Raw genomic sequence first — 20,613 nt, forward strand, 5'->3', positions numbered from 1 at the left:
TTAGATTAGACTAAATTGTGCTATAATGATGCCAAGTGTCAGTGGTGTACATGAACAAAAGGTGTATCACTCACTTTACATGTTAGCCAAGACACTTATATATATATTTTGTTCCTATGTCTTTGTGTGTGTGTGTGTGTGTGTGTGTGTGTGTGTGGTTTAACATGCTTGTATATATTCGGTTTTGCCATTTTAAAGCATTTTAATTGTAATTTTTAGATTTATGGAAAAAAGCATTAAATGGGATCTATTAGAGTCTTGTAGCTGGAGGTACACAAATGAAACTGGAAGTAAAAAGCAGAAAACAAAAATATTAGAGCATTAAGAATGTATTCAGTTTAATTAGAAATTTGCCAGCCTGTCAAAAGCTCTCCAAGACACTTGCTTAATAAATATCTTGTTTTTTTTATCATTTGTTTTACATGAGGCAAAAGTATCTCGACTACTAGAGAAGTAGTCATTCATAATGAATAACCTATAAATTCTTGGGGCAGGAATTATAAATTAGAAAAGAAATAATTGTATATATATTTTTCTTTCTCTAGCAGCCAGAATAAAGATAAATGAAGAATTCAAAAGTAATAAAAGTGAAACTTCTCACAAGAAAATAGAAGAGGTACAGTAATTGAGTCTTTCATTTATGACAAATCCCTTATACATTTTCTTAGCCACTAGAGAAAATGATGAAAATAGAGGGGTTATATGAAATAAAAATTATTACTTGATAGTTAAAGGCATCACAACTATGTCTATAGTTCACTTGTTTGGTATGGCTCACCTCTTCAGGCTCATCTGCCTACACCCCTAAGACAGCAAGTTTCTGGCTGAAAAGAACATGGATGTAGCTATGGTCAGAGCAAGAGCAGCTGAACCAATCCAGAAACCCACAGAAATTCTATCTTCACCTAAGGCAAGTGACTGAAACTAAGGAGAATAAATATTAAAACTGCAGATAGAACTTCTCTATTCATTTAGCTCAACTAGAGGCTTTTTTTTTTTTTAATTCCTGTCTTGACAGTGAAAGTTAATCAGCCAGTTTGTGAACTCTTCTTGTTTTGCCTTTTAGTCACTTGTTCTAGTTGAAGACAGTCCGTCTACTGACACTAATCTATGAACTTCCTAATACTCCCAGTACATATTCATTTTAAAAAATGCACAATGATTTGTTTATTGTTTAAACTCATATTGCATATACATACATATTGTCTCTGTTTTTAACTTCCCAAGTATTTCTTTATCTCATTTTGTATAAATGTAGGGAAAGAACCCTTAGGAAGAAAACAAAAAAATGGAAAATTATTTGCAGGGCAGTTATAATTCCAAGAATTGGTTTGGTTTAATAAAATCCACCAGTTAACTTTTTTTTTTTTTTTACTTAAAATGCATTTATTTTCAGTAGAGAAAAATACTATTTTTAGAATAGTAAATATCTATAATGATCAAATTAATGAGACAAAATGAGGTAGCTTGAGTATTTCTATCTCTGTAATATAAAGGGAAAGATTTCACTTAGCCATTTGATAGGGCAAACAGGGACTTTGTAATTTTTTTCATGGCAGAAGTTAAGATGACATCATAAGTGATGACTTGAAGAGAGGGTAATGGATGTATACAAAAGTTTGTACCATTTGCTATTCAGTAGACTGATTACTAAGAATGTGGTAATTGTTTTTTAATTTTGAAATCATGGTAAAAAAATTTTAAATTGAAGTCTGTTTATGTCAACTGGGAGATGAACTACAGTCTTCTAAATTTATTTTACTTGTGAAGCACCAATTTAGCATTAAGCAGTATAGAAATTAGATATTTGTTATATACAAATATATATTTTGTATGTTTTGTAATTCTGCATCTGTTAAATATTTAGTGGTTCTTAGATTATCACATTGTTGTGTATTAGAGCATTAATGAAATCTTGATGCCAAAAGGAATTTTATGCATCCTTTACACCAGCAGTTCTCAACTCTTTGATCTCAAGACCCTTTTACTTTCTTAAAAGTTGAGGACCCCAAAGTGCTGTTCATATGGTGTCTCTTTCACTATTTACCATAGTAGAAATTAAAACTGAGAAATTTTTGAAATATATATTTATTGTCTAAAAATAAGCTCATTACACATTAACAGATATACTGTTTATGGAAAATAACCATATTTTCAAAAAATTTAGTGAGAATATTGTTTTATATTTTGCAAATCTCTTTGAAGTCTGGCTTAATAGCAGTCAGCTAAATTCTCATATCTGCTTCCTCATTCAGTCCGGTGCAGTGTTTTTTAGGTTGAAATATATGAAGGGGCACCTGGGTGGCTCAGTCAGTTAAGCGTCGGACTTCAGCTCACCTCATGATCTCACAGTTTGTGAGTTTAAGCCTCACATCGGACTCTTTGCTGTCAGCACAGAGCCTGCTTCAGATCCTCTGTCTCCCTCTCTCTCTGCCCCTCCCCTGTGCACATGCTCTCTCTCTCTCAAAAATGAATAAACATAAAAAGAAATATATGAAGAAAATTCAGCCTTACACAGATGTGTAGTTGGAAAAGTGTCAGAGTACAGAGTAACGTTTTTAAATAAATTGAATATTCTTTGATACTACACCTCAACAGTTTGTAAATTTCTTTAAAGGTTAGTTGCACTGTGGAACTCTGTTACCTGTTAGACCAATGGGTGGAGAGAAGTAGGTAGATAAGTAGATGCTTTTTTTTTTTTTGGCTCCTGGATTTGTACAGACCACCTCTTGCTCATCCTCTCTGATTTCCCCGTATCCCTGTTCCTCATCTAGCTTTGTTTCCAGCATTAGACCTATGATTCAACTCAGTTTATGCACCTCCAATAGATGAGAACACCCATATTTTTCCTTTCTCTTGCCAGGTCCCTTCTCAGGTTTGTTGAGAGGCTCTAACACAACCTTCTCCGTATCCGTTAATGGCAACTCCCTCCTTTTAATGCTCAGACCAAAAACCTTGGTCAACCTCTTTCTTGATTGCTTTCTTTCACACTTATATCCAACCTGTCAGCCAGTTTTGTTGGCTTAACCTTCAAAATACATGCAGAATTCTACCACTTCTCATTCTCCCCATCATTACCTCCTAGTTCAAGCCACCGTCATCTCTCACTGGATTATTACAAAAGCCTCCTAGTAGGTATCTCTGCTTTCACCCTAACTCCCTAGAGCCTATTCCTCAACACTTTTAAAAGAAGATTGTTTTATTTTTATTTATTTTTATTTTATTTTATTTTTTTATTAAGTAGACTTCACCCCCAGTGTAGAGCCCAACATGGGGCTGGAATTCACGACCCTGAGATCAAGACCTGAGCTGGGATCAGAGTCGGATACTTAACCAACTGAACTACTCAGATGCCCCAGACTGAGCCTTTTAAAATATATAAAGGTGTATCTCATCACTCTTGTACTCAAAAACCCTTATAGCTTCTCATCCCAAAGTAACAACTAAAGTCCTTACCATGGCCTGTAAGACTGTATCATCTGACTCCTGTTAACTCCCCACTTCAGCTCACCCTCTCTCTCCTACTCTTCCAGTCTCAGTGTGTTCTTTGAGAGCACTGGAATTCACCAAGAAGTTTCCTGTCTTACGGCATTTATGCTTTTGCTTCTTCCTAGGATATTCTTCTCCAGCGTGGCCTCAAGTCTTGATTTAGTAGACCAATATATTTAATATGTCTTTCTCTTGGAATGGATCTTTTACCCATGCATGATTTTGTAACATCATGCACCATTGAGTTGGAAAATACAGGTTCACTAAGTAATGCATACCTTCCAAATGTTGACATAGTTCAATATGTAATGTTTTAAAATTATATTTATTAATGTTAATATCCATCTCATAAGTAAAATTTCTAAGTATTGGGAAATTCCCTAGAATTCTAATTTGTTCTTGAAAATTTGAATTTTTGGGGCGCCTGGATGGCGCAGTCGGTTAAGCGTCCGACTTCAGCCAGGTCACGATCTCGCGGTCCGTGAGTTCGAGCCCCGCGTCGGGCTCTGGGCTGATGGCTCGGAGCCTGGAGCCTGTTTCCGATTCTGTGTCTCCCTCTCTCTCTGCCCCTCCCCCGTTCATGCTCTGTCTCTCTCTGTCCCAAAAATAAATAAACATTGAAAAAAAAAATTAAAAAAAAAAAAAAAAAAAAAGAAAATTTGAATTTTGTCATTGTCAGCAAATAGAGTCCACTTACTCATTTTCAAGAAAATGTTTTCCAAATACCCAAGTCTGAATAATCATAGTTTGTCTGTCTGTGGTTCATTCAGGTCAAAATGGTAGTCCATGGAGAAGACTCTACTTTTGCTATAACCCAAACAATGCAGAAAGCTCTAGTGTCATGAAAATCATTTTGACTTCATGGTATCTGAAAGACTTTCAAGGTACCTTAAGGGTCCACGACTTTACAAATCATTGTTCTAGTCCATTTCTTCATTTTGCATATGATAAATTCTGAAACTCAGAGTCGGTTATTAACTCATTATTAACTCAAGGCCTAATACTTAATGATAGAGCCAGATTTGGAATCCAAGTATTCTGACTTCTAATTCAATATCATTTCTACTGTTTATAGTACATCCGACTCTATAAAAGAAAGACTCAGCCATCTCCTGAAGAGCACAGCATTTACTCTTTTATTTAAGTTTATTTATTTTGAGAGCAAGAGAGGGTGAGAGAGAATCCCACACAGGCTCTGCAGAGCAGAGCCTGATGCCAGGCTCAATCCCATGAACTGTGAGATCATGACCTGAGCTGAAATCAAAAGTTGGATGCTTAACAGACTAAGCCACCCAGGCACCCCAAAAACAGCTTTTTTTAAAAAAAACTTATTTTAATTTTATTTTAGAGAGAAAGCAGGGGAGAGGGGCAGAGGGGAAGAGAGAATCTTAAGCAGGCTCCACACTGTTAGTGGAGCCTGATGTGGCTCAGTCTCATGACCATGTGATCATGACGTGAGCCGAAATGAAGAGCCAAGGGCTCAACCAACTGAGCCACCGAGGCGCCCCCCAAAACAGCATTTTTAACATATAAAATACACATTCAAGAAAGAATAATCTATTTTGGAACAAAATTTGGAATGGATGGATAAAAGTTCAAAGTATACACATGTCTATATTCTCTATGCTTGGAATAGTTTTAAAAAGTTAAAGGCAGTATTACCTAAAAACAACTAAACAGTATACTTACGGTTTTCAAAATCATTGCATTCTGTATGGACCATTGGAAAAAAAAAACACCCAGAGGATTTATTGTGTTTGGTTTTCTTAACAGCTAATAAAAATAGGTTCCGACGTTGAATTGTTACTCAGAACATCTGTTGTACAAGGTATTCATACAGACCACAATACACTGAGTAAGTAAAATTAAAAATGTTTTCTGACTTCTATGTGTTTTAAACTATTGAGCAGTTGCAGTGCTTTTAATGCTTAATAATAAAGCAACTTGATTTTGCCAGACAATGTGGTATATCCTGTATACATTTGTTTGTTTTTTATAAATTTTGTTTTCTTTATTTTTTTAAATTTTTTACATGTTTTTATTATTATTATTATTATTATTATTATTATTATTATTTTGAGAGAGAAAGAGAGACAGAGTGTGAATGAGGTAGGGGCAGAAAGAGGGAGAGACAGAATCCAAAGCAGGCTCCAGGCTCCAAGCTGTCAGCCCATGTCAGAGCCTGACATGGGGCTCGAATTCACAAACCACGAGATAATGACCTGAGCCGAAGTTGGAAGCTTACGAACTGAGCCACCCAGGTGCTCCTATCCTGTATATATTTGTAAGGCTACCATTTAAAATGCCAGATTATGAAACTTTATTTTACCAGATTGTTTTTCTTTTTCTTTTTTAAATTTATTTTTTCTGTTTAATCTTAACTACTGGTTATATTATAGAACTATAGTTACAAAAACAGTATGACTATTTTTTCATCATATTTATTTGATGTTCTTAACAACTGTATTATCAGTTATCACCTACTTAGACTGTTTATCTTTTATTCTTTGGTTAGAGTTATTTTAATTTAGAAGAGTTGGTATTGTAGAAAATGGAAATACAGTTGAGGATCCTCCATTATACCTCCAGATACCTCATAGGGCTTCAGCAGAATTTCCATTTCACATTATATTTTGTTCTCATTCCCTAAAATATCTTTGAGGACGACAACAACAACAACAAGGTGACATTCAAATTTTTGAAAATGTTTTCTTTTTCTTTAATTAAAAAAAAAAAAGGGAGAGGGGCAGAGCAGGGAAGAGAGAGAATATCTTAAGCAAGCTCCACACTCAGTGTGGAGCCAAACACAGGTCTTGCTCCCTTGGCCCTGGGATCATGACCTGAGCCAAAATCAAGAGTCAGATCCTAAACTGACTGAGCCACCCAGGTGTCCCAAGGTTTCTTTTTCTTTCTTTCTTTTTTTTTCTTAAGTAATCTCAAAGTATAACATACAATCAGAAAAGTGCTCAATTATAAATATACAGCCAGGGAATTTTCACAGAGTAAAATAACCATGTAATCACCATACAAAGTAAGCTATTTCATAATATTACCAGTGTTCCCCTAACTCCTCATGTCCCTTCCAGATACCCGCTTCTAATAAGCTAACCACTATCCTTACTATTAATACTGTAGATTTGTAATTTAGTAAAATAAAATGTTTGAACTTTATATAAATGGAATCGTAAAGGATTACTATTTTGTCTGGCTTTTTTCAACATTGCATTTGTGAGATTAATCTATTTTGTTGTGTATAACATTTCTATGAATACTGTTGGAACATATCACAGTTTATCCATGCTGTTGTTCATTTGTGTTGTTTCTAATTCTTAATGTGTAATGACTATTGATTCCTTGAACATAATTGGATGTGCCTTTTAGTTCAAAATTTATAAATATATGAAAAATTTATGTGTGTGTGGGTATACACACGCACACACACACCAACACCACACTCACACACACACATGTACATAGTTGACCCTTGAGCAGTGCAGGGGTAGGGGTGCTGACTACATTAGAAAATTCATGTGTAACTTTTGACTACCCAAAACCTTAACTACTAATAGCCTGCTGTTAATAAGAAGCCTTACCGATAACATAAACACATATGTTATAGTATCATATACTATGGTCTTACAATAAAGTAAGCTTGAGAAAAGAAAACATTATATTATAAGGAAAATACATTGATAGTACTGTACTGTATCGAAAAAATGAATGTATGATACTCCTAACCAGTTTTCCAAATTAGGCTAATTTACACTTCCAGCAGCAGTGTCTGGGACCTCAGGGTGCTTCATATCCTCACCAACACTTGGTAATCTGCACCTCTTTAAGCACCCTTTCTGGTGATTGTGTTATGGTATTTGCATTGTGATTTTAATTTGCGTTTCTTTGGTAACTAATAAAGTACTAGCACCTTTTCAGTTGTTAAGTGGCCATTTGGATATTCTTTTATGAAGTGACTGGTCAAGTCTTCTTCCCCTTTTTCCAAGGGGTTAGCTGCCTTTTTATTACTGATTTGAAGGAATTCTTTGTATATTCTGAATCTATGTATTACAAGAATCTTTTACTTAATGGCTTGCCTTTGGTTTTGGTAATGTTGCCTTTTGATGAGAAGTTCGTAATTTTAATATAATCCAGTTTATTTTTTCATTTATGGTTGATACTTTTCTGTCCTGTTTAAAAAATCTTTGTGTGTCTCAAGCAAGGTCATGAAGAGATATTCCTGTGCTTTCTTCCAAAAGCTTTAATGTTTGATCTTTTCCATTTGGTTGTTTATATCACCTGGCGTTGGGTTTTGTATATGGTATGAGCTAGGGGGTCAAGATTTTTTTTTAGTTGAAGTATAGTTGACACAATGTTAGTTTCCGGTTTACAACATAGTGATTTGATAACTCTGTCCATGCTATGCTAATCCCAATGTAGCAACCATTCATCACAACACACTATTACACTACCATTGACTATATTCCCTATTATTTACCTTTTATCCTTGTGACTTACTCCATAACTAGAAGCCTGTACCTCCCATTCCCTTTCACCCCTTGTTGCCCATTTCCCCACTACTCTCCTTTCTGGCAACCACCGGTTTGTTCTCTGTATTTATAGGTCTCTTTATGCTTTTTTTTGTTCATTGCTGTGTGTTTTTGGTTTGGTTTGGTTTGGTTTACATAGAAGTGAAATCATTTGGTATTTGTCACAGTGTTTTTACATGTGAATGTCCAATTGATCGAGCATTTATAGAGAAGACCACTTTTTCCCACTGTACTGCAGGGTTAACTTTTGTTATAAAATAAAATGACTATATATGCTTTCAATTGTTTCTGAACTTCATAATCTCTGCAATTAGTTTTTCTATCGATCCATCATATGCTTTAATGTCTTGATTATTACAGTCTCATAGTAAGTCTTGGTATTTAGTAGTTTAAGCCCTATAAAGCTTTAAAGTTATTTTTAAGTTCATGAGGATTTATCAGAAATTATTAGATCTGAGTTGTATTCATAAGGGCAGTAAACATAGTAAAAAAAAATGCAAAACAAAATTTGCATTACTCTAAATTGCAAATTTTAATCATTACCTTTAATCTTAATAATGATCTTTAGAGCTTTTGTGTAGTATAGCCAACATTTTATACAGGTAGTCCCTTCTAAATGTTATTATTTTAATAAAAAAATATTTATTTATATGAATAAAAATGAAGTTATTTCAAACATTTAAATTGGATATATTTCAAATGCCTGGTTTTAGGTGTGATAATACTGGTTTAAATTTCTTTTGATCTTTTGGTTTTCTTTATAATTTAATTTTCCCACAAGATTGAAATTTTTGAGCCTTTCATGGTAATTAGTATATAGTGCTATATTACCTTAAGAATGGCCTCATCATTCTTTCTATTAAGAGATATATGGGTCTCTTTTCCCTACTTTGTGCCTATGTCCAAGATATAACAAATTGGATTATTTAATCTACTTTAAAGTTATTTTAAGCAAATATCTCCACAAATTTTAGCAGTGTTTGTACTGGTATATAGAAATGAATTAAAATTCTGCTACTTGGCTAAAAAGTACTGTGTTGAACAGACGCAGCGGGAATAGGCAACTTTGTCTTGTTCATGATCTTAGAGGAAGAGCTTTCTGTTTTTTACCATTGACTATGATGTTATGGGCTTGTCCTATGTGACTTTTATTATGTTGGGGTGTGTTTCCGCTACAGCAGTTTTGCTGAGAGTTTTTAATCATTACTGCATGTTGAATTTTGTTGAATCCTTTTTCTGCATCTTTTGCATTGATTCTATGATTCTTTTTTATCTTTCATTTTGTTAATGTGGTATATCACAGTATTTTGCAGATGTTGAACCATCTTTGCATCCCTGATATAAATTCCACTTGATTGTCAAATTCTGCTTGATCCACTTGATACATGATTCTTTTCACGTGTTGTTGAATTTGATTTGCTAATATTTCGTTGAGGATTTTGCATCTGTTTTCATCAAGGATATTGACCTCTGATTGTCTTTTCTTGTAGTGTCCTTGTCTAGCTTTGGTATCAGAGTAATGCTGGCTTCATAAAATGAGTTTGAAAGTATTCCTTCCTCTTTTGTTTCATTTACTTATTTATTTATTTTTAATCTTGACCTAAATTTTTATTTGGGCCATAAATAAGTTAAAGGATTTTATTTTAAGAAATTATTGTTTTGGGGATATCTGGGAGGCTCAGTCAGTTAAGCATCTGACTTCTGCCCGGATCTTGATCTCACAGTTCATGAGTTCAAGTCCTGCAACAAGTGAGCTTGAGCTCCGCTTAAAGTGAGGTTCTGCCCTACTTTGGGTGAGCTCCACTTCTCTCTCTCTCTCTCTCTCTCTCTGCCCATTGTGGGATTGTCTCTCTCTCTCTCTCTGCCCCTCCCTCACTTGCACCCTCTCTCTCTCAAAAAACAAATAAAATAAAGTGATTAAAAAAAAAAAGAAATTACTTTTTTGGGGGCACCTGTGTGACTCAGTCAGTGTCTCACTTTGGCTCAGGTCATGATCTCATGGTTAATGGGTTCGAGCCTCACATTAGGCTTGCTGCTTTCAGTGCATAGCCCACTTTGGATCCTCTGTCCCTCTCTCTTTCTGCCCTTCCCCACTTGTGCTCTCTCCCTCTCAATAAATAAAACATTAAAAAAAAGAAATTACTCTTTAACTGATAAATTTCATATGACCATAATAAGGTTTTTAGGGGCCTCTAAAGTACAGGAAATAAATCATGATCTCGATGTAGTTCTTTTTCAAGATCTGACAACTTCAATAAACTTAATGTTGTTATGGCACATTGATATCTAACATAGAGAACAAAGTCAAGGATTTTATAATCAGTAAAGAAACATTACAGTGAAAAATAGTATACAGCATGTAAATCTGCCTCTTATATGTTTGTCCTAATGAAAGTGCTAGCAGTTACTTTAGAAAAATTCTATTGTAGGGCACCTTTTGATTCCAAAGATTACCTAATAAGGTGAATTGGGTTAAGGGATTGAGTAATGAATATTTGACAGGTTTTCTGGTTATTTACCACTTTCTGAATTGCTCATTTTGTTTCAGAAATTTCCATCTCAGGGAGTTCTAAATTTCCATTATAGAATCTAGAAAATTCAGGGGCTCCTGGATGGCTCAGTCATTTAAGTGGCCGACTTTGGCTCAGGTCATGATTTCATGGTTCGTGGATTTGGGCCCTACGTTGGGCTTTATGCTAACAGCTTGGAGGCTGGAGCCTGCTTCAAATTCTGTATCTCCCTCTCTCTCTGCTCCTCTCCTACTCATATTCTGTCTCTCTCTGTCTCTGAAAAATAAATAAACATTAAAAAAAATTTTTTTATAAGAATCTGGAAAATTCAGTTCCTTGGTTTTCTTTAAAGTTCAGGCATGGAAGGGCACCTGGGTGGCTCAGTTGGTTAAGCATCTGACTTTAGCTCAGGTCATGAACTCATAACTTGTGGGTTTGAGCCTCAGGCTGTATGCTGACAGCTTAGAGCTGCTTCGGATTCTGTGTCTCCCTCTCTCTCTGCCCTTCCCCACTCGTGCTCTGTCTCTCTTAAAAATAAATAGATGTTAAAAAAAAAATAAAGTTCAGGTATGGAATTTGACATAGGTGCAGTACATTCACTCATACTCAGAAATGAACTTGAGAAAAGATGGTTGGCATACAATCTGTTTTGCTGGCAGTAATGGCAGAGTCAATTTACTGATTCACAAGTGGCACTGGTGTGGTGGCAGAAGCAGATGTAGTAAAATTTAGTTTCCAGCAGCATCTGAAATGTAGCATCTTTTGTTCCATGGTGATAGAAGTGATGGCAGTTTCTTGTAGGGGCCAACAGGCAGCAGCAGTTTTCATCATCAAGCCAGTTTTGTGGTATGGATTTGTACATTGTTCCTGGAAGCTTAGCCTTAAGCATGCCTGATTCTTAAGCCCTTACAATAATTGCATGAGTTAGACCAAAAACCTTTTTAATAAATGCCTTTTCTGCTTAATCAGCCAGAGTCAGTTTCTGTTACTTTTAACTAAGAACAACAGAAGTTGTTACCAAAAGTGAGGTGCTGTGCGATTAGGTGAATGGAAGGCAAAGACACAGGTGGATATGACTGTTATGGATCTCACCTTTACAGTCTTTAAGGCTGATGGCCCTTGTTATGTAGTGATGAAACATGAGGTAAGTGCCTCGAAGTGTTTCTTGAAACACACCGAGTACCAGCTGAAGCTATAGGAATAAGAAATAACCAGAATGTCATGGTGTTCTGGTTATATCTTCCTGCTTTCAGCAGAATATTGAAAAAGAGAATGAATGCAGATTAAGCTAGTTGCTACCAAGCAAAGATGGAAGGAAGTACTGTTTTGCTAAGGGCACTTTTCTGTCTGTGTCCTGATGGAGAATCCTATACTTTAGATTTAGAGTCTTGCAGTGTTGAAGATGAGAATTGCTCTTACCTACTAACACTATAGCCAATACAAGCCAGGGCTTTTGAGTTCTGACATGAAATAAGATCCTTGCCTCAAGCCATTCTCATTTGTCAGGCAAAGATCAGATATACAGTGCATTTACTCACTGGAGCCTATAGTTTTTCATTACTTTAAGAAATATGCATTAATCTAAGGATTGGGGAATGGGCAGAACATAGAGGCCATTACCAAAGAATGAAAATCTTCATGCTTAAAAACCTATGACTACCTATACACGGAAATGACTAGGAAAAAAAAAATAAATTTGGAGCTTATAAAGTTTTTAAATGAATTATATTGCCAAGAAACCCCAAGTCTGGCTACTCACTTCAACTCTTAAGGCCATCCCTGGACCCTTGAACACATATCAATAGCAAGTGGATTGTGAAAGCTTCACAGTCTCAACGAAGAGGATCTTCCCCAGTATCCCACCTCCGGACAAGGATGCCCCTAGCATACAGAACCAGGAGCCTTGAAGAAGAGAGGACAGGAGAAGGTCTTTTAGTCTCCCACAAAACAGTATAGGTGCTGCTAGATTGGCTAACTAGGGAATATATCGCTTGGCAAAAGCAAGAAGTCCTTGCTCTTCCTGTCCAGCAGGATTTAGGATTTGCTGTGGTACAGTGACTGCTGTGTTTCCTATTCCAGTTTTTCATTGCTGTGTCTATACTACCATGTGAGCCCTGGGTAGACCTAAGGGAAAGACTAGCACATCAGCCAGAAATACTTGATTTAAACCTGGTGGATAAGACTTTGGGGGTTGTAAATTGATACATTCTGTGTATGCACCAAAGGGTATATATTCATGTTGTGTAGACAGGAGGGTGGACCACTTGTATTCACTATCCATTCCTTCTTACTAGCTGAAAACTTTTGTTCAGGGTGCAGTGTGCCAAGACACAAAAAAAAAAAAAAAAAAAGGTTATTTCTCAGGCGACGGGACACCTTTCTGGCCAACATAAGCAGTTATGTACTGGATGTTGCTTGCAAGAAAGCTATTGTTTTCCTGTTAAAAAGTCATAAACCAACCTAGCACTCACCTTTTGCCCTTTTCCCTTCTCCTTGCCTGGAGAGCAGATGTGATGTCACAGCAGCAGTAAAGACAAAAACCACGCATGAAGGATAGCACAACAGGAATGTAAAAAGAACCTGGCTTCTTAGTGGTAGTAAAGACCCGTAGTAGCCCAGGACTGCCTTAATTCATATTTCTTAATATGTGAGAAAATTAAATCTCTTACTTTTTTAAACTACTGTTTGTTGTACTTTTGGTTAATGTCTTTTCCACCAGACTGTAGACTCTTTGAAGCTGAATAGGCTTTTTTTTTAAATTGAAGTATAATTGACATATAACATTATTAGTTTCATTTCTACAACATGATTCCATATTTGTACATATGGCAAAATGACCACCACAATAAGTCTAGTTAATGTCTGTCCTCTACGTAGTTACAAATTGTTTTTCTTGAGATAAGGACTTTTAAGATGTACTCTTAGTAGCTTTCAAATACAGTATTATTAACTATTGTTACCATGCTGTCCTGAAAAGACTATTATATATTCATCTCTGCATCTTCATTTCATGATGTAATGTTCAGCGTAAAATAGGCACATATATGTTTGATAAGTGAAACAATTTATTGCCATTGTTACTAAGTTAAAACCTAATCTATAATTTGCTCTCTGGTGATATCTCCCAAGATTTGGTAAAAGCAGATGAGATATAAAATATTTATTTAATTGGTTTTCATTTCAGTAAGCCACATTTACGACCTGGCTCATAAGAACATTATTTTTAGTTAGATCAGTTATATTTTCCTTTCAAATTAAATTTATTTTAGTGACACCTTTTAGAAATTTTTTTTTAGTAATTCAAATTTACAGAAAAGATGCAAGAGAAGTTGAAGGGTATGGATACTTCCTTTACTGAAATTTCACAAATGCTAACATTTACCACATTTGCTTTATTATTCCTCCCTCATTTTTTTTCCTGGATGTTCTGACAGTACATTGCAGACATAATGCCTCTTTACCCCCAAATGATCATTTTTAAAATCATGATAGCCCGCTAAGATTATATTTGGAGAAAGAGTGTATTTCTTAAAAATACTTTCATATATATTTGCTAAACTTGCAAGGAGATTCTCTTATAAAACCACAGTGTAATTATCAAAACCACAATATTAACATTGATACAACTGTATCATTTGCATGTTTTCATTTGTCCTAACTTGTCTTCCATAGCAGAAGAAAAAAATTTTCCTTCTGGTCTAGGATCCATTGAGGATCACACTATTAGCATTTAGTCACCATGTTTTTTAGTCTTTCTTAATATGAAGCAATTCCTCAATCTTTCTTTCTTTCATGACCATGATTTTTTTTGAGAGAGAGACAAAGACAGAGAGCACGAGTGGGGGAGAGGGGCAGAGGGGGAGAGAGAGAATTCTTTCAAAAATTTTTTTAACATTTGTTTATTTTTGAGAGAGAGAGAGAAAGAGAGCATGAGCAGGGGAGAGGCGGAGACAGAGGGAGACACAATCTGAAGCAGGCTCCAGGCTCCATGCTGACACCACAGAGCCCAACACGAGGCTTGAACTCACAAACTGCGAGATCATAACCTGAACTGAAGTCAGACGCTTAACCAGCTGAGCTACCCAGGTGCCCCGAGAGAGAGTGAGAGAGAGAGCGAGAGGGAGGGGGAGAGAGGGAGAGAGAGAGAGAGAGAGAGGGAGGGGGAGAGAGGGAGAGAGGGAGAGAGAGAGAGAGAGAGAGAGGGAGAGGGGAGAGAGAGAGAGACAAGTTTTAAGCAGCCTCCACACTCAGCTTGGAGTCTGATGCAGGGCTCCATTCCATGACCCTGGGATCATGACCTGAGCTGAAATCAAGGGTTGGACACTCAACCTACTGAGCCACCCAGGGGCCCCTGACCGAGTAGGCCCCTGACAGAGTATACCCAAGTTATTTCATAGAAAGTGATGTGAGCATTTTTTTTATCATGATACCTGAATTAACCTCTTCAGGGAAAAAAAGGGAAAATCAATGATCTCAAAATTTTGGATCTCAGTTGACCTTCAGCAAGATATGTTACTGAAGACTCATATTTTTTGTTGTTGTTGTTTAACTGTGTTTCTCAGTGGGGAACTGTTGACATTTCAACAGGATAGTTCTTCACTGCACCAAATTGTCCCATACATCCCTGGCTCCTACCCACTAAATGCAGGCAGCATTCTTCAGTTGGTGTGACCACCCAAAACACCCCCATGTGAGAACTACTATTCTGTAAAATTTAGGATCTTTAAATTAGAGAAACAGTCTTGCTTTTTATATAATAGGCATTTAAACAAATTTCCTGTTGATTATTTTAATTATCAGTAATGTGTCATCAGATAGGTGATAATGTGCTTTAGCCTAATTCTGTTCACGTAATTAGTTATATTTAATAAATGATAAAAGGTTCAGTTGATCATATATGTTTTAATATAATCTGAAATGAGAATTCTGTTAACAGTTTCCATTTAAAATCAAGGACTTCACCCTAGAAATTAACTCAAATATTTATGGAAGATCTACCTTAAAATTCAATATTTTACTGTTAAAAAGTTCAGGGGGAAATGAATGTATGTTCATTTTCATGATGTCAATTACTCTTTTTGTTTTTCTTTCAGAATTGGTCCCTAGGAAAGAACTCCTTATAGAAAATGTGCCATACTGTGATGCACCAACTCAGAAAAAATGAGTTTTCTAGGATAAACTCAAGCTTTGTAGTTTTTAATCTTAAATATATAACTGGCAAAAGTTTTGGAAATGGAAATATTCCTCTTAGAACTGGTCTGTTGAAAATGAATGAAGTATTGCATCATAAGTAAATTTCACATTAAAAGAACATTGCTGAAAACTGCAGAACATAGTTAAATTATTTCTAGACAGCATTAGATAAGAAGACCTGTAATTTGCATATAAAATCAAAGTTTATAAAGTAAAATGAACGCTTAGGGAGGCATGTCATACTCATTTCTCTTTGACCTTGATGAGTATTTTAGTCTCACCATAACTAAGAGTGCAGTGTTTTGACAAGTTGGTGGGTTTTCCTCCCATGTGAAATGAAACTTAGATTAAAACTATTAGATTAAATTTATGATTAGTCCCACAAACCTTAAATTAGTAAAAAATCATAGCATATACCAACTCTCTATAGAAAGTGGCCTTTGTTTCCTGTAAAGCATTGACATTATTTCTGTAATTATTCTAACAAATAATTATACACTTTCCTTTCAGAGATAGAGTATCTCTCTGTTCCTGTAAAGACATTTTTTTTCATAAGTCTTCTGAAGATAGATGAATAAAATATCAAAATCACCTAGGATCACTGTGGAATAAATCCGAATTTTTTTAGGAAGGAGTCACCCTTGATCAAACTATATAATATAGCCTTAGTAGAAATAGCTGTACTTAGACATAGCTAGACTTTATAATGAAAATGTAATACATGGCTCCATTCTTTCCATTTTAACCAATAAACTTAAATGGCTTTTTTTTCCCACATGTCCCATCCCTCCCTGACAAGATTGGGAATATCACAGAACAGTTTGTCATTGTACCCTCTAATGGTAGGAATTATAAAATTGTATTTAATAATCTTCTTGTTTTTCTTTTATCTGTGTGTCTTTACCATTCTCTGTTCTTAGTGAACAGTGTGTTCTTTCCTAATTCCCTGATAAGTTTTCCCAATAACAATACAGAGTTTTAAATTTTTGCAAGATTCTTTTTTTTCTTTAATATTTATTTTTGAGAGAGAGCACAAACAGGGGAGGGGCAGAGAGAGAGAGAGAGAGGGCGAGTGAGAATCCAAAATTGATTTTGCTCTGACAACAGGGCTCGAATCCATGAACTGTAAGATGATGAGCAGAGCTGAAACCAAGAGGCAGACGCTTAATCAACTGAGCTACCCAGGCACCCGTAAAATTTTTGCAAGATTCTTGATGCAAGCTTTGTTTGTTGGCAAAACATGGATATATCCATTCTGGATATGAAATGTTAGGTTTTAACGTAATTTAATTTTAAAACATAATAAAATAATTTAATTTTAGAAAATCAAAGATTTTTCTAAATTCCTTAAGACATATTATACTTAACATTAAGCCATCGACTATCCTTAATGCCTTCTAATACTTTTGAGGAGAGTAGTTAGTAGTCTGTGGAATGGTTTATACATGTCAAAAGATTTTCTATGTTAGTTTTTCATCTCCCATGTATATTTGTTACTTATGTGGAAATTATACCTACATAAAAATAAAAGTTGTTTGCTATTTGAAATTTGCCTTTATAAAAGTATGCTGAAAGTTGTCATAATACCATCACTGGTAATTTGCCTGACTTACTACTCTTTCATTAAGTATATTATATATTTTAAGGAAAGTTGCCTGACCTAGGTTAATTTAACATATTTTAATTATTTCCGTATTATTGAACAGTTTTAGCAGTTCTTAGCTTTCTCTCTTTAATCTTAATTCCCTTGTTCAGTTCTTCACTCACATTAATTTAAATATCTCAACAGGGTTTTTTTTTTAATAGTTAACATTAAGAGCAATAGAGGTTAATAATTCATAGGTTTATTTTATTAAAATAGTGACTTTGAGATTTTCTCCAAGATACATGTTTTAGATATATAAGAGAAAAGATCCTGTTTATATTAGCAAACAAAATTATAAAATAGAAATAGACTTTTTAGAGGTTCCTGGATGGCTCAGTCGGTTAAGCTGCTGACTCTTGATTTTGGGTTGAGTCACGATCTCATGGTTTGTGAGATTGAGCTTTGCATTGGGCTCCGCACTGCAGCGCAGAACCTGTTAGGGATTCTCTATCCCGTCTCTGTCTGTCCTCCTTGAGCAGATAGATACACACTCTCTCAAAAATAAATACATTAAAAAAAGGAAATGGACTTTTTTTAAAAAAAAGCTGTAACTTAAAAATGAAAGATATACTAGGTTCCTAGATGGGACAATGGAAAATTATGGAAGTGAACAGTTCTTTAAATGTTACCTATCAAAATCCCCAAAGATTGGAAGTCTGTCTAAATAAAAATATATAACTTGTACACTCTGTGAAAGCTACTATAAATAAAGTTTACAGAAGATAATTGCTACCAACATAATGATTAAAATAGTTAAGATGTGGGGCGCCTTGGTGGTCAGTCAGTTAAGCTTCAAACTTCAGCTCAGGTCATGATGTGGCAGTTTGTGAGTTCAGATACCATGTCAGGCTCTGTGCTGACACCTCAGAGCCTGGAGCGTGCTTCAGATCTGTCTGTCTGTCTCTGTCTCTCTCTCTCTCTCAAAAGTAAACATTAAAAAGATAGTTAAGATGTAAATGTTCCTATGACTCAGTAAAAGATAACTCAGTGGAAAATGATCAAATGATATAAATTAAAAGTTCACAGAAAAAGAAATATTAAGCCTCACTAGTGATCAGAGAAATGTAAATTAAAACAAAACGAAACAATTTTGTTCATCAAATTTGCAAAAGCTAAAGAAGCTCAAGATACCCAATATTTTTAAAGGTCATAGGGTGTGAGGAAATGGGCAATCTCATATTTCTGGAAAGAATGTAAGTGATAGGGCTTTTTTGAAAGGAAAATTGACATCAAAATTTAAAATAAATATATTGTTCAGTCTTTATGTCAATAGCACACAAGAGTGCTAATAAATGAATACTCAGATATATTTACAGAAATTTCTGTAACATTATTTATAATTAAAAAAAATTGGTAATAGCCTAAATTTCTAAACTTGGGGCGGGGAATTAAAGGAAATAGAGTTCTGGGATACTACACAGCAGTTCAAAAATTGATGCAAAATATATATATTGTCAACTGAAAGAAGCAAGTCACAATATATGTTCTCTATGAATCCATTTACATACAAAAGAACTACTTTGCACAGGTTTGTGCATATACAGTAAAATCTTGGGTTGCGAGTAACTTGTTCTGTGAGTGTTCCACAAGACGAGCAAACATTTCTAATAAATACTAACTTGATAAACGAGCAATGTCCTGCAGTATGTGTAGTACATGATGCCGAATGTCACATGATCACAACTGAGCCGATGGTTCTTGAAATTCACTTCCATATACAAGTGCTTTGGATTATAAGCATGTTTCTGGAACGAATTATACTTGTAAACCAAGGTTTTACTGTATATACAAATGAATAGAAATATACATGCTTAATGTTACTACAGTTGACCTTTGAACAACAAGGGCTTGAACTGCACAGATCCACTTATACATAGACTTTTTTTTATAGAGTACAATACTATAAATGTATTTTCTTGTCTTTATGATTTTCTTAATATTTTCTCTAGCTTTTTTTTTTTTAAAGAATACAGTATATAATGGCTGTATAAAATATGTGTTAATCAACTGTTACTGTTAAGGCCAACAAGTAGGCTATTAGTTATGCTTTGAGGCATATCAAAAGTTATATGTGGATTTTTGACTGCACAAAGTTCAGCGCCCCTAACCCCCATGTTGTTCAAGGGCCAAGTGTAGGTAGGTAAGAAAATGAGATTTGATGAAAGGACTGATAAATTGAGGATTTTTATTAGGATAACTCTTGCATGTTTAAATATTTTTTACAGTGAGTGTATCAATGTATAATTTTTAAAGGACAGTACTTAAGCTGCTAGTGATTTATTTAAAACTTAATTATGAAATAGTTCAGATATCAGCATCTAGTGTATGAGACACTCATGAGCCTAATTCCCACATTTGACAGATGTTAACATTTTGCCGTATTTGTTTAAAGAGCTCCTTCCTTGTGAGTCACAAAATCTTAAAAAGTTAAAGTCCCACCTCTCTTTTCTTTCGCCTGTCTCTTTTCAGGTATAATTACTGTTTTACAGTTCATGGATATCATTCCCATACTTGTTTTTATACTTTTACCAAATGTGCATGTGTTCAAAACAATATATAGTGTTGTTTTGTGGTTTTAAAATGAAAATAAATGGTGTTATACTTTATGTGTTCTCGAGCTTATTTTCATCATACATGAGGTTTTAGACATTATTTAAAAAAATTTTTTATATGAGATCTATTTTGTTGCATAAATAGCTAGGTCTTTTACTTTTATGTCTTATTCCATTGTAAGAATAAACTAGTTTATCCATGTCTCATGATGAACAGTAGTATTGTTTTGTTTTTTGATATTGCAAACAAATTTACCAAAGATTCCAGCATGTGGATTTTGCACCCAAAGTTTACCTGAATATACACAAGGAAACAGAACCTTTGAGTCATAGGGTATGTACATATTCAATTCTTGCTAGAATTTTTAAATTGTTCTTCTTTTTTTTTAATGTTAGAGAACACAAGCAGGGGAGAGGGGCAGAGGAAGAGAGAGAGAATTTTAAGCAGGCTCCACACTTAGCATGGATCCCAGTGGCAGGGCTCGATCCCACATCCCTGGGATCATGACCTGAGCCAAAATAAAGAGTTCGTTGCTCACCTGACTGAGCCACCCAAGTAACTCTTAAATTGTTCTTTAAAGTAGTTGTACCACTTTATATTCCAGTCAACACTGTATGAGAAGCCCCATTTTTCCATATCTTCACTGTTAGTGTTATATAGGACTTTTCACATTTTTGTCAAA

General features: G+C 35.0%; 1 protein-coding gene across 2 annotated transcripts in view; it reads left to right on the forward strand.

Moving 5' to 3' along the window:
- The window catches only part of LYRM7 (LYR motif containing 7), a 38,646-nt gene extending 18,662 nt beyond the window's left edge, over nt 1-19,984 (forward strand). For both annotated transcript variants that reach the window (XM_043586989.1, XM_043586979.1), the window contains exons 3-5: nt 546-616; nt 5,263-5,344; nt 15,634-19,984. In XM_043586989.1, the coding sequence (XP_043442924.1) occupies nt 546-616; nt 5,263-5,344; nt 15,634-15,704 (224 nt within the window). In that variant the 3' untranslated portion in view covers nt 15,705-19,984. The remainder of the gene's footprint in view (nt 1-545; nt 617-5,262; nt 5,345-15,633) is intronic.
- Nucleotides 19,985-20,613: the final 629 nt, after the last annotated feature.

This window comes from Prionailurus bengalensis, chromosome A1, assembly GCF_016509475.1.
Source record: "Prionailurus bengalensis isolate Pbe53 chromosome A1, Fcat_Pben_1.1_paternal_pri, whole genome shotgun sequence".
Taxonomy (NCBI): Eukaryota; Metazoa; Chordata; class Mammalia; order Carnivora; family Felidae; genus Prionailurus; species Prionailurus bengalensis.